Source organism: Amblyomma mixtum, chromosome 1 (genome assembly GCF_055824585.1).
Source record: "Amblyomma mixtum isolate Tamu chromosome 1, ASM5582458v1, whole genome shotgun sequence".
Lineage (NCBI taxonomy): Eukaryota > Metazoa > Arthropoda > Arachnida > Ixodida > Ixodidae > Amblyomma > Amblyomma mixtum.
In genome coordinates, this window is record NC_143012.1 from 176,995,752 (window position 1) to 177,009,978 (window position 14,227).

General features: G+C 44.3%; 1 protein-coding gene across 2 annotated transcripts in view; it reads left to right on the top strand.

Moving 5' to 3' along the window:
• Positions 1 to 769: 769 nt before the first annotated feature.
• The window catches only part of LOC149370020 (uncharacterized protein KIAA0930), a 30,037-nt gene continuing 16,579 nt past the window's right edge, over positions 770 to 14,227 (top strand). The window contains exons 1-4 of one of the 2 annotated variants that reach the window (XM_089559698.1): positions 1,130 to 1,230; positions 5,035 to 5,093; positions 6,070 to 6,221; positions 12,574 to 12,753. In XM_089559698.1, the coding sequence (XP_089415824.1) occupies positions 6,102 to 6,221; positions 12,574 to 12,753 (300 nt within the window). In that variant the 5' untranslated portion in view covers positions 1,130 to 1,230; positions 5,035 to 5,093; positions 6,070 to 6,101. Of the gene's footprint in view, positions 1,231 to 5,034; positions 5,094 to 6,069; positions 6,222 to 12,573; positions 12,754 to 14,227 lie in introns of both variants that reach the window. The other variant, XM_089559693.1, reaches the window with a different exon arrangement.

A 14,227-nucleotide genomic window follows, 5' to 3' on the forward strand; every position in this document is an offset into this window, starting at 1 on the left:
TCTCTGTTGGCTTGGCCCTTGCATTATGCTTTGCTGTTGGCATTGGATACCACTGAGAAACTGGATAGTGCTGCAGAACAGGAGTGTAATTTCTGGAAATGGTTTCCGTGCCATTTTTACAAGCACATGTATAAATATGACCCAAGTGGACATCTCATGGGCGTCTATGGGGAAGGGATGGATCGTCAGGTGAAATGTGTTGTCTGTGTGGAATTGAGATTTTTGCACAGCTTGCATTACAAGATTTGAAAACTGCAGTTGGCGTGAAAAATGCAAACTGTTTAAAAGGGCAAGTCTAGTGCTGCTTAGTGGACACCTGTGCCGAATGTGGGGTTTATCAAGGCGGTAGCAGTGACGTGATCCCTGCGTGTCAAAAAGCGAAGCCTGCTACTTGCTGCTACATTGTGGGAAAAAACGATCTACGGCAAGCGTGCGCCATAACTACTAAGCTAAATTCTCTGGCGTCGCGTGTTGTCCTTCGTGAACGTATGCATGCTGCGAAAGCTGAGTAGGCCTGCTGCACACAGGGATTTGCTCTGGTCATTCCGTGGTGTGGAGGGCACGTTTGAAATGTGCATGGCAAAGACATTCAACATGACTTCCACCTCCTTGTTTGAAGTGGGAAAGCTCTCGATGGAAAAAATTCAGGGGGAACTTTGGCTCTCCAAAGTGCTACAAGGCGAAAGCGTTTCCTGGCGCACTGTATTTATTATTCATATTTTTTTTGCTCTTTTTCTTATTTTTATTTTTGTTTATTTTTTTATTTTTCCTTCCCTTCACTTTATTCCTTTTATTTTATTTATGAAACCCATGCATTCACTAGATGTGCCTTTATTCATGCTCTAACCTTGAGCCTACGTGGCGGAGTGGTAGTGTCTCCGCTTCAAATGCCAAAGGCTCTGGTTCGCATCCCACCCTCGGCGCAGTTTCTTTTTAAGCAGTGACGCCGAAATGCGGACAAATCTGCCAACACGGCTGCCGACACGGCCGGTATCGAGGAGAGCACGCCATAGAGAAACAAAAAAATTGCGCCTCGCCGCTCTCAGGGACTGGCTTGTGCCCGCTCGGAAGAAGTCGAGAACGAATCCAAGACAAGCCAAAACTTGAGCATTTCAAATGTCATGGCAGACGACGCCCGAGATGGAAAGTCCAGCTCCTCCGCGATGTCGAGCGTGTTTGCCGAAATATCTCAGCTGCGTACGCGGGAAGCCACGGACATCACACCTTCCGGTAAGCATGAGCTTGCGAAACGCGTCGTTGCTTTACGAGCGGGCGTCTCCCGTCGCGAGCATCCCGCCTTCCGCCGCGATGACTGAGGGGGCCTCGCTGCTATGACGCTGCCTTGCCTCGCGCATGCCGCGGCTCGAGCGAAGCGCACACTCCCCCCGCTGTGCTGGTGGGAGGCTTCTGAGTAGATGTGCTGCGCCGAGTTTCCTTCAAAACTTGGGTCGCCGCAGTGATCTTGTAGCTGAAACCACTGCGCGGCGCTCTTGCGAAGGATTGAATCAGAAGCGAAACGATCTCGAGTTGCATGTTTGATTGCACAATCGCTGTTGTGGAGGCAGATTCGATGTCGAAACCAGCTTTGTGTTTTTCCTGGTGATTAACTCGTTTTCCGCGGCAATCAGGGAAGGAGCCCGAGCGTCTCATGTAGCTCGTGATCGAAAAATGAAAACATTGTTCTTTTAATGGGTGCTGCGCTATAGGTCTTTAAGTAGGAAATTTGCCATGAAGGAAATTGGTGTAATTGTAAAAAACAAGCAGAAGCTCTGAGGCTAACTGGTGCAGAATGCACATCGCCGAAGCGTACGCGACATGTCTTTCAAGCACGTGGGTAAAGTTTTCGCGAAACATGACGATTTATTCCGAGCTTAGCTCTCGCTTCTGAATAACTTTTTTACCATGGTGCTCCCACTGGGTTAACAAAACGTCAAAGTAGGATGTCCAAGTGCATATTAAAGGAAACAGCAGGGAGTTTCACCATAACCAATTTTAGTTGTTTAATGTTTTTACTTGCATTTACTAAAAGAAAAAAAAAAGACTCACTGCGCAGTGATTCTGCATCGATCATTGTAAAACCCAGTGTCTCATTTCTGCTTGCAGCAGTACAGCTGACGTGCAGAGTTACTATGCGTTCTCATAATCTTTGAACTTCTGCTGCTTCTGATCTGCTGATTTTCTTTTTCCGTCCTTGGCTGGATGTTAGCGTACACATATACAAGCACAGCAATATATGTTTTGGTCAAGCGTACTTGTTACGATTCTGTCACATTTCACAATGAAGTATTAGGCGCATTGCTTGCCTAACTGGGAACAGATTTACAGGATGCCCATCTTATGGTAGTACGTGGCTTATTAATGACTAGATATACATCTGAGGGAAGCCAACAGCCACAGAAACCAAGGAGCACAGGGGATTTCTTTTTTTAAATTAATTTATTTTTTTGTGGTGTTGATCAAGTAAGAATATTACTGAATATGTTGTCGCTTAAAGCTAATTGATTAGAAAAGCAGAAGAAAAAACAACCACATGCCGCCGGTGGGATCCGAACCCACGACCTCCGTATTACGCGTCCGGTGCTCTACCGCTGAGCTACGGCGACGGCTGTCAAACCTTCTGCTTTCGGGGGTATTTATGTTTACAAATAACCTAACCTTGGGAGTGTTCATCAACGCCACCCACGTTCGTAAGCGGCGGACGTGGAACGTCTTGTGTTACCGCTGGTGTGACGTAGAACGCCATCGAATGGCGAGGGTGGAAGCTGTGTGAGAACCCTCTTATGCTTCCTATGGCGTCAAGGCTGCCAGAACCGAGACTCTCGCTGCACCTGTATTGACAGAAATGTCTGCACTCATATGCTGATGTTTCAGTAGTGTTTTTCTTTATCATTTTGGAATGCAGAGAGCTTGCCAGCGGATGAGTGTACGGTTGTCTGTGAAAATTTGGCTGGAGTTTATTCGGTTAGCTCTTTTCTTCACGAAACAAACTAGTATTTCTCATGAGTTGTTGCACGGTGGTTGCATGGTTTTATGGTTTTAGATGTAAAAGTGCAACACAGTGTGCTAAAGTGGACAGCATATATTGTCCAAACTGAGCAAAATGTCTGGGTTTGCTGTCAGGGAAATTTTATGAGTAGGTTTTGCAGTTCCCTTTTAGCTGAAACTTTGCCGCTGCAGCCGCTGAACATCTTCTTCTTTATAGTTCTCTGTCGAGTGCAAGATTACATGTCTGTGGTGGATATCAGTGACTTTCTTTTAATCAGCTGGTGAGAAATGCATTCGCTTCTAAATGAACCTTACAAATGTGCATTCTTGGCAGTGTAGCATAAAGGAAGTTATGACGGATGAACTTGTGTAATTTGCAGTTAGGGACTACGACCTGCACATTGATTCTAATGTTTGCATTTAACGTTAGCGTTAAGGAGCGCGTGCCGCAGAAAAGCCGGTGTCAGTGTACGTCATTGATTGTGAGTGAAAAAGGCTTAGCCTGTGAGTGAAAAAGAAACTTATTCTTTTCCTTGTTGTTGTTGTTACTGCCTAATTCAGCCTTTCGCCATTCATTATGGACCAACGTTGTATTGTGATGTATCGTTTTTCATTTTATTGTATTGCATTATAGTTTGTTGTATTAACGCATTATTCTCAGTTGTATTTGCTCTGTCCCCCCCCCCCCCCCCCCCCTCTTTATGTAATGCCTCAACAGAGGCCTTTAAGGGTAAAATAAATGATGATGGAAATCCCCACAGAAGCAACCTACGTGGGTCACCTAGGTCACTTAACCTTGTGACATCACAACCTGCCCATTTTATTGGAAACAAACTGCCCATCTTGGCAAGTGGCAGTTAAATTAATGATTGATCGCGAGAGGTTGTGTGAGAAGACCAACCTGCGTTGCACAAGCCCCATCGGCGGTAGCACCTGCCATCGCAGGGCAGTGGCGCATTGCTTAACCGTTGCACCACTGCACCAGGAATGGTGCGAGGACTCCCAGGGATCTATGAATGTAGAGTCGAGAATGACCTTCTGGATAAATGGGAATTAACCCGTTACTTTATTGCATCACACTCTTAAAGGGACAGTGAGGAGAGCACTATTAATATTTTGTTTATAGCAAAATCCGATAGTTCGGCATGTCATGGCTTTGTTGCCACTTGGCCGGCAGCGAAAGATGCATTTATTTCTAAGAAATTTGGATTCGAAGTTGAAAAAGTTTTCCCGCTGCTCTGATTCAAACCTTGGATTCTCCTATGACGACACAGGACTAAGTGACGTGAAACATGACGTGCACATGACGTAACGCAGACTCCGTGATTTCTGACGGCCAGCAGTGAGGCCTGGCAGCAGCCGAAAACAAAGCTACCGCCGGCCGCACGTTGAAGGCATCTATCGGCTATTGCGGCCGTCGCTACAGTCGCTTCGATTACGTTTGCACTGGCATTTTGCCAGCGTTACGATGGATCTCGTTCTCGAAGTCGTCAACGAAGTTCTCGCAAATAGACACCTTTAGCATACCGTGTACCTTGTTACCGCTAGCGGAATACCGGGAGCCCGCCTAATGCCGGGGAGCAGGCGCTGATTGGTCCCGATGCTGCAGGCGCGCGCGTAGCTGCCGGGCACGTGGCGCCATCTGGCGACGTCAAGGAGATTTGCGCATGCATTGGCTGCGCCTCAGTGATTTGTGGTGTTCGGGTCCTAGCGTTGCTAGAACCATTGGTTCCAGCAACACTGTTTTGTTATATGACGTCATGACGCTTGTACTTGCGAGTTTGGCCTGTGGCGGCGATACCTGTATTTTGGTTCCTGCTCTTTTCTGCGTTACAAGAGCTTTGTTGTCAGTATGAGTGGCGTTTTTGTAATCAGGAGCTGGTATTCTGTCGATACAAGCCAACTTCAATTTCTCCTCAGTGTCCCTTTAAGGGCTAGCTTAAGTGTCCCCTACAAATTTTTTTTTAAACCCTGGTTGAGTCATCTGGGTGAGCCAGCATGGGTGATTATTGTTTATTGTTTATTTATTGTTTATTGTAATGCCCACAGCGCCACAGGTGGCATTACAAGCGCCATAAGTGGCATTCCTGCAGGAAAGTGAAGTAAACGTGAGTTATGTCTGGTCTGCACTTGTACTGACACTTTTTGTTTGTGGATCTGTCTTGCCTAACATTCGAAATAAGTATGCATGACCAACTTGCTTTGCTGCTTAGATTATGCAGCTGACGTCCAATGCCAAGCAAAATGCGGGAAGTTGTGCTTGTGTGGTGCAGTTGTCGGCATGCCTTTGCCGGGCTAAGAGCCTTTGCTACGCAGAAGTTTCTTTCCATGCCCTAGCCTGGGAGACTGAGTCAAGGCCAGGCATTACTCACAAGGGTGAAGACGCAGAACTAGTGTTATGGTGTTATGTTGTACTGGGGGGAGAATGTCCCACTGCTAAGGGGGACTGCACTGAGTTGAACATGTTTGTGTATGGTGAGGCATTGTAACATTTCTATAGTCTGATACAACTTATATCTGCAGTGAAGCTCCTCCCACATTCAACTTCCGCGCACAGAATTCCTCTACGATGCAAAAGTTGTCCGCTGCTTAAACGTTACTTGTTACCTAAGCAAGAAGCTTATCACTAGAAAAAAATTATGACCTCTAGAGTTTTGATGTGTGGATTGTTTGATATAGTCAGAAATTAAAAAGCTGATTTCGTTTACAGTTGTGATTGCCCAGCGGAGTAATACAAGATGCTGCGGACCGCGGCCCAGTGTTAGCGACTACTATTTTTTTATGTTGTATCCTACTATAGCCATGCGTAGAATACCAATCTGCTTTCTTGCGTTTTCTTTGCCACATTGCACTGAGCAGCATTTTTCTATGTGAATAAGCTTACATTCGCTTGTTTTGTCTTGTGTGGCCATACTTAGAGAGCAGTGTGTCCAGTTTACAGCTCTTCTTCCTGTATGATCAGTGTCAACACATGAGGCATAAGGGCTGAGTGGCGCTGCATTTGTCACTGAGAGCGTCAAGAGAAAGTTCCAGAGAACTGCGATTGTGCCTTGCGTCATTTTTTCTTTCTTCTTTTCTGTGCAGGCTTTGTTGTGGTGACCAGTGCCAGTTTCTGGATGGACATCTTCATCCGGCACTTTCTGTGTGCTGAATGTTCGGACCAGCACGATGACCTCGTGTTCTTCGTCAAGAAGACAACCAGCAAGGCGGCTCGCCGCTACGTCCCACGTCTGGAGGTGAGGGAAACGGGCGTATGGGGTCGCCGTGTTATGAAACACCGTGTCGTGTTCTTCATTAAGGTGTGGTCCAGGGCTCAAACCCAGATGCAAGCAAGTAAATCCCACCTGGTGCCAGTAATGATTCCTGAGCTTTGCTTCTACCTTATTTAGCAGCTCTCCTGCTTGTTCTTTGTAGTCGAATTTGATTGAATTAGATTTTAAGTCTCTGTTGCAAGAACTGCGGCAGCATTTCAGTTTTGGCAGCGCAGAAACAGTACAAAATATACCATCTAATTTAAACGCTAGAATGCAATAAAAAGATATTGTTTACATGCAGGAGACAACACGCATTATAGCATTAAAGAACAGGCACAATGAACTGTAAATACACTATAGAAACAAAATTACAAATTAGTTGATTTTGATTCTACGCTGGGTGAAGCGTCCTTAAATTATGTTACTTTTTTCTTGCCTGTTAAGCTCAGTTAGTGCTTTCTGGTCGTTAACAATTCAGGTGCTTGCTTGCAGAGGTGGTTTTGTTGTTAGTGAAAAGTGAACATATATCTGGGGAGTGTGGTATTCTTTCTTTTTTTTCACAGCAAAGTTGCTAGCATATAATTTAATTGCATCTACTGAGAATGTTTACAAGTGTGACTTAGGCCACTGCTAGGATATAGGCTTTACTAATGGTGCATTAATTGTGTCAGGTCAATGTTTCTGGATATTATATTGTTAAATTCATAGGATTCTGTGAATTCCAGGCACTTGTCTAGTCTCCTGGATGACCCACATCAAGACAAAGACGCATCGTATCTGTAAAAAGTGGTTTACTCATTTTATTTCAGCTGTAGAATGTCTGTTGTTTATGAAATTGACTAAAATTTTTAGTGCGCAGCTGTATATTCAAACATTTCTGTTCAGAATGATTACTGCGCTGACACGCGGTGCAAACGCAAACTGCTTTGGACTAGTGCGAAGGCAGACAAAGATAGCGGAAAAAAGGTTCAGCTGATACACGATAAGCTACGAATTGATGACCAGTATTTTTCTTGGGATGATGCCTCCAACTCCCGTAAACAGATTTCTGGAACTGATAGTTCACCGAGCCGCAAACAAAATTCTAGAACGAACAGCTCAATGTCCGAAAGCTAGCTTTTGCAGGCGCACCAGCTCCGGCTTCTCTCATTCAATGCCAGAAGTATTGTAAATAAAACAGATAAGCTGGAAGATTTGCTTTTGTTATATGACCCCCATGTCTGCATCATTTCGGAAACTTGGTTGCACGAAGCCATTCGCGACGACGAAATAGTTCTGTCGAACTATCATCTGTACAGAAAAGACAGGGGTTCTCGCGGGGGCGGTATTGCAGTCATAACAAAATCCAGTGTTCATGTAACAGTTGCAGATCAAATCAAGGAACACGAAAGTTTACTCTTGAAGGTGTCTATCTGGGGAATGTCGTTTTTTTTTGTGCTCTGTATATCGGGCCCCAGGGGCTGATGACTCTTTTATGCATCAGTTGTATGATCATCTCCTGAAACTAAAGGGGAAAAACTTAATAATAGCAGGTGACTTTAATCTACCGTGTCTAAACTGGAATCGTTTAAATTATGGTTCATCTGTTTCTGGTGACTTGGCGATAGATATTATGTTCAGTCTGGGCCTCCAGCAGGTTGTTGATAATGATACCCGTGGAAATAATATTCTTGATCTTCTATTCCTGAGCGAAGTATTTTCTGATGGAGCAACAACGGTCGAGCCTGGTGTATCAGATCACAAGCTGATATCTTTTTGCTGGAAAGTTCCTGCGCAGAAGCACCAAGATCATAGAACAGTTAAAACAATTAGAGATTTCACTAAGGCAGATGATGTTGCGATTATAGATTATTTAGACACACAACTTGATATAATCGAAAATAATGTTGAACTTTCATGGCAACGTTTTGAGGAGACTGTAAAGTACTGTACGGAGCACTTTGTCCCATTAAAAGTAGTTCGAAAACAGCGCCTGAATCCTTGGATAAATCGAGATATTGTTCACACCAAGCCTAAAATAAAAAGACTGAAAAAGAGGAACAAAGCGACAACGCCGCAGATTACGCATCTTAAGCAAGACTTACTACGAAAGGTAAATTTGGCTAGAGATGAGTTCTACAGCTTGAATCTTGAAGAATTTATTTCTAGCGATCCTAAAAAGTTTTGGCTCCACCTAAGCCAGAGAAAACAACAGATACAAAGCATTAACGTCAACGGAATTGAAATAGAGGACGCGCTGCATTGCTGAATACTTCAATGTATATTTTAAAAGTGTGTTTACAGAACGTGATCAGTGTGAATTTCCCAGTGCAAGTAGCCCATCGGTAGATCATATTTTAATCAGTCGCGAAGGTGTCCTGGCATTGCTTCTAAATATAAATATTAAGAAGTCAGCTGGGCCCGCTAACATTCCTAATGCTTTCTTGAGGCAATATTCTGAACAATTATCTGAATTCATTTCTAATCTTTTTCAGTTATCCTTAAAATTAGGCGCAATACCATCAGTCTGGAGTAAAGCACGTGTTGTGCCTGTACACAAGAAAGGAGACCGCCAAACTGTTTCAAATTACCGTCCTATATCTATTACTAGAACGTGCTGTAAGCTATTGGAACATATTGTCGCTGGTTTCATACAAGAGTTTTTGAAAGATCATAGCATACTATCACCTTTTCAGCATGGTTTCAGGAAAGGACGCTCCACTGTAACTCATCTCGTAACAACCGTACACGAGCTATCCCGCATACTTGATTTATCTGGACAAATAGATGTGCTCTTTCTGGACTTCAGCAAAGCTTTTGATAAAGTTCCCCATGCCAAGCTATTACATAAATTAGATAAAATTGGACTCCCATTTGGTATCATACAGTGGATATGTGCTTATCTCAAAAACAGAAAACAGTTTGTTGATAGTAGAAATCATACTTCCAGTGCTCGTCAGGTCACCTCAGGAGTCCCTCAGGGCAGTGTGCTAGGACCATTGTTATTTTTAATTTATGTTAACGACTTGGTTGATGTTATTCCTGGTAATGTGTCCATTCGGTTATACGTGGATGATTGTGTTATCTTCAAGGAAATTGTGTCCCATGATGATCATTATGTGTTGCAAAGATGCCTTGCAGAAATTACTGACTGGTGTTCCAATTGGGGAGTGGAGCTCAATGCGGAAAAAACTGTACTTTTACGCGTAACAAGAAAAAAATCTGCTAGAATTTTTCCGTACCAACTTGGAAATAGAACTGTCCTCGAAGTCGACAAATACAAATACCTTGGCGTTACCCTTAACAATAAGCTTACATGGTCAACTCATATCTCGGATGTTTGCTCAGCTGCGCTAAAAAAATTGTGGTTCGTAAAGAGAAAGCTTAAAAACGCGCCTGTAAGGACTAAAATGTTAGCCTACAGTGCAATAGTGAGATCGAAGTTAGAATATGCTTCCGAACTCTGGGACCCGCATGCCATGAAAGACACCAAAGAACTTGAGCGAGTACAGAGAAAAGCAGTGAGATTTATATACGGAAAGTATGCCAGGAAGGATTCGCCGTCATCAATAATGTTACAAAATAGAATACAGACACTCGAAATACGCAGAAAAATTAATTGTCTTGTACTACTACATAACACTCTTTCTGGAAAAAATAATATGACGCCACCAGCCTCCGTATGTCGGCCTTCTACGAGGAGAACACGACACAGTCATGAGTATTTGCTTGCACCGATCTTCGCGAAAACAAACGCTTATAAGTACAGTTTTTTCCCTCGAATGGTAAACGATTGGAATTCACTTCCCATTAGTGTATTTAAGTCAAACGATTTCATGGCTGCATTGCAAAATCATTTTTGTGTAAATTAGCGATGTTGACGTTCTAATTTGTGCTTCTTTTTGTGCATTATGTTCATTTCATGTTGCATTGTATACGCTTTTCTGTGCTTTCTTGTTTGTGATATGCCCCTCTTGCTTGGGCCAAAGTATTGGCCTGCAGTATTACTGAATAAATAAATCTGAAGTCAGTCATTTCTATTGCTTGTGAGCAGCCTGAGTTAAGTGCCTATTCGTGGCATTATTTTGGCAGTGGCATGCGGATTGATTGTAAAACATTTTATTCGTTGGAAAGAGCCTGGTGCTAAGAGTTCGCGTTAGGTGGTCGAGGATGTGATTAGCCCGTGTTTGTTCCCTCACCCCACTCTGCCCGCCTCCAGTCTCTTAGCGTTACACCTATCAGTTTTCTTTCCATAGCTCGCTGCGTTGTCCTTAACTTAAGCTGAACCCTCTTCGTTAGCCTCCACGTTTCTGCCCTATAGGTGAGTATCGGTAAGATGCAGCTGATTGTAAAAATGTCAGTGCTCACCTATGGGACAGCAACTTGAAGGCTTGCAAAGGGGCTGGATTTTAAACTGAGGTTGGTGCACTGAGATATGGAAACGAAAATGATAGGTGTAATGCTAATAGGGAGGAAGAGAGCAGAGTGAGTGAGGGAACAAATGCGAGTTAATTCCATCCTATTTGAAATGAAGAAGAGGAAATGGGCATGGGCAGGGAATGTAATCTGAAAGCAACATAACTGCTCATTCTTTAAGGTCACCATCATCATCAGCCTGACTACGCCCACTGCAGGGCAAAGGTCTCTCCCATGTCCCTCCAATTAACCTTGTCCTTCGCCAGTTGCGGCCACCCTATTCCTGCAAACTTCTTAATCTCATCCACCCACCTAACTTTCTGCCGTCCCCTGCTACGTTTGCTTTCTCTTGGAATCCACTCCATTGCCCTTAAGGGCCAGTGGTTATCTTGCCTTCGCATTACATGCCCTGCTCAAGCCCAATTCCTCCTCTTGATTTCAACTAGGATGTCATTAACCCGCGTCTGTTCTCTCACCCACTCCGCCCGCTTCTGGTCCCTTAATGTTACACCTGTCATTTTTCTTTCCATAGCGCGCTGCGTTGTCCTTAACTTACCGTATTTTCCGGTGTATAAGACGTGGCTTTTTTTCAAAAATCTTGTTGATGCATCCTATACAAGGGTGCGTCTTATACGCTAATTTTTCCTTTTTTTGCGAGTTCAGAAATTACTCAGGCTCTTGTTCAAGTTTTTTTCATCGAAATAATATCACTACCAATGACGCGGTTGTAACACGGTTAATACATCAATTCGTGGGCCGCCATGACCCGCTTTTTTTAAGTGAACTTTATGATGAAACGACGGGGATGATGACTTCCTGGATCACAAACACGCACCGTTTCGGAGGCCCCAAGCAAGAGTAATGTGAAATGCCAAAAGATGGCGACAAACACGCTTCTCGCCATCGTCAGGACAAGCCAATACAAGCCGGCGTTCTTTTTTAGCCACCCTTTGGAACTTTCTTTGCTCCGTGTATGTAGTGAGAAGAGAATGTGTCAGTTGCGTTGCCTTCAGAAATGGGCGAACTTTTTGATAACACATTCGAAGATGAAGACTTCGAAGGTTTTAAGCAGAAATATAATGTTGTTATGGACATATGGGAGAGCTCTTTCGTTCTTTCTTTTTTCTAAAACATGGGCGGGTATGGCGTGAGTGTTGCCTTTTTCGATCACTTAGCGTTTGCTTAAGAATTTCTTACCGGTACGGTGAATTTGTGATGGTCACGCAAGCGTGTTTAATTAAGCCTCACTAGCCTAACTGGCTAAATTGGGATGCGTCTTATACACGGGTGCGTCTTATATACCAACTTATTCAATGACAGCCTGCATATATGGCGTGTGCGTCTTATACAGGGGTGCATCTTATACACCGGAAAATACGGTATATGCTGAACCCTCTTTGTTAGCCTCCACGTTTCTGCCCCATAGGTGAGTACCGGAAAGATACCGCTGTTGTGTACTTTTGTCTTGATGGATACTGGCAAACTGCCATCCATGATCTGTGAGAACCTGCCATATGCGCTCCACCCCATTCTTATTCTTCTAGTTATTTCCCTCTTATGATCCGGATCTGCTGTCACTACCTGCCCTAAGTAGACATATTCCCTTACTACTTCCAGCGTTGCGCCATCAGTTGCAAACTGCTGTTCTCTTGCTAGGCTGTTGAACATTACTTTGGCTGAGGTTAAGGTGCTGGAGTGGATTCTCAGAGATGGCAAGCATAGCAGCCGAAAGTCAAGTGAGGAGAAAACGTTAGGAAGTTTCCAGGGATAAGGTGGCCGCAGCTGGTACAGGACAGGGTTAATTGGAGAGATATGGGAGAGGCCTTTGTACTGCAGAAAACGCAATTAGGCTCATGACGATGATGACAAAGATGATGATGAATCGAAGTACTGTGTTGTCCTGCCAAGCTGTGAACACCACACTGCTGTGCACGTGCAGACGACTGTGCAGGTGTTTCGTCGCAACTCCAAGAAGCTGCCCATAGCGGACCTGGATCTGCACTGGGAGGAGACCGTCTACCTCAACCTGATTGTGCAGCAGCTGGAGTACACACTCACGGCAGCGGCATGCCTCCGCACAGGGAACCAACACCTGCAGGTGTTGCGGCGACGCTCGCAGGTGACTACCTGTTTCCGCACCAGCAGAAAACAGGGACTGGGTGCAGGAAGGACGAAGAGACAAACACTGGCCAGTTGTTCGTTGCTTGGTCTCACCAGTGTGCTAGATGTGTCAGTCTTTTAGTAAGAAGTTGAATCACCCATACGAGTTTTGAACTGTGGGAATATGTGGGTTGGTTTATTGGGGTTTAACGTCCCAAAGCGACCCTGGCTATGAGGGACGCCGTAGTGAAGGGCTCCGGAAATTTCGACCACCTGGGGTTCTTTGGAGTGCACTGACACCGCACAGTACACGGGCCTCTAGAATTTTGCCTCCATGGAAATTCGGCCGCTGCGGCCGGGATCGAACCTGCGTCTTTCGGGCCAGCAGCCGAGCGCCGTAACCACTGAGCCACCGCGGCAGGGCTGTGGGAATATGTATCCGTGTGAATATTCATAGTCTTTCAACTATTTCACTCTTCATTTTGTTGCTCGTGGCCTGTTCGTATTGTTGCAGTGAAGGCGTAAGCTGTTCATCATTACCTTTCTGTGTGTCTTTTCATAGTGTTTCTTCCTTTTTCCATTCTGGCTTACTTGAGAAATGCTGACATCAACCATACACGTAGACCTTTTCTGTTGTTGTCCAGAGAAAGGTAGAACAGTGGGTTTTGATTTGGAGTCATAGTTGACTTTTCATCCTAGGGCATGAAAAGACAAGGCATGAAAAGCTTGTTTTTTCAGAACCTCTTTGCCTTTTCTGGTGTATTCTTTTCGTAAACATTTTTTTTTTCAGCTCCTACTATGCCTCTCATAGTTGAAACTTCAAACAGAATGTGCGGAGGCACTGCTGTGGCATTGGAATCGCTCCATATACATTGGGATGTTTGCATCATGCATTGCAACTTTCTTGGGTAGGTGGCTATAACTTTGCAGAAGATGGAGCTGTCATAAATTGCATTTTTTGTGCGCATTTGTAAGTAAGTTCTGCTGAGGAAGTTATTTGTGAAGTGGTTGGTATTCTCCTTGTGCACACATTTGAGTGAATACTTGCGTCATATTTACGGAGCAAATGTTTGTTGGAGAAAACTGCTTTTATTGACAGCAATACGCTTGTGAAAATGCTGATGGATGGATATGATGATCAGGCACTTGAAGTCACTGTTGGTGGCTATGTCTGGTTCTTGGAGCATTGTGCCTGTGACTTTTGTTCATTTCTCAACTTACACAATGGACTATAGACTGTGCTGGAAAGGGGGATGCATTCCTAGTAGGCTCAGAATGAGGTGAGGATTTTGGGTGCTTGGCCAAAATGTACTTAAGTGTGCTTGGTTAGCTTCATTGAAAGTTCAGAAGAACTTGCTATTGGGAAACGAGTGTCATGAAGCTGTAAACACATTAATTTAAGTGATACACTGACCCTGGTGAAAGACAAAATATGACGGGCACTAAGTACCCCCTTTTTATGTCCCTAAGACAGCACTAACGTCTTAAACATA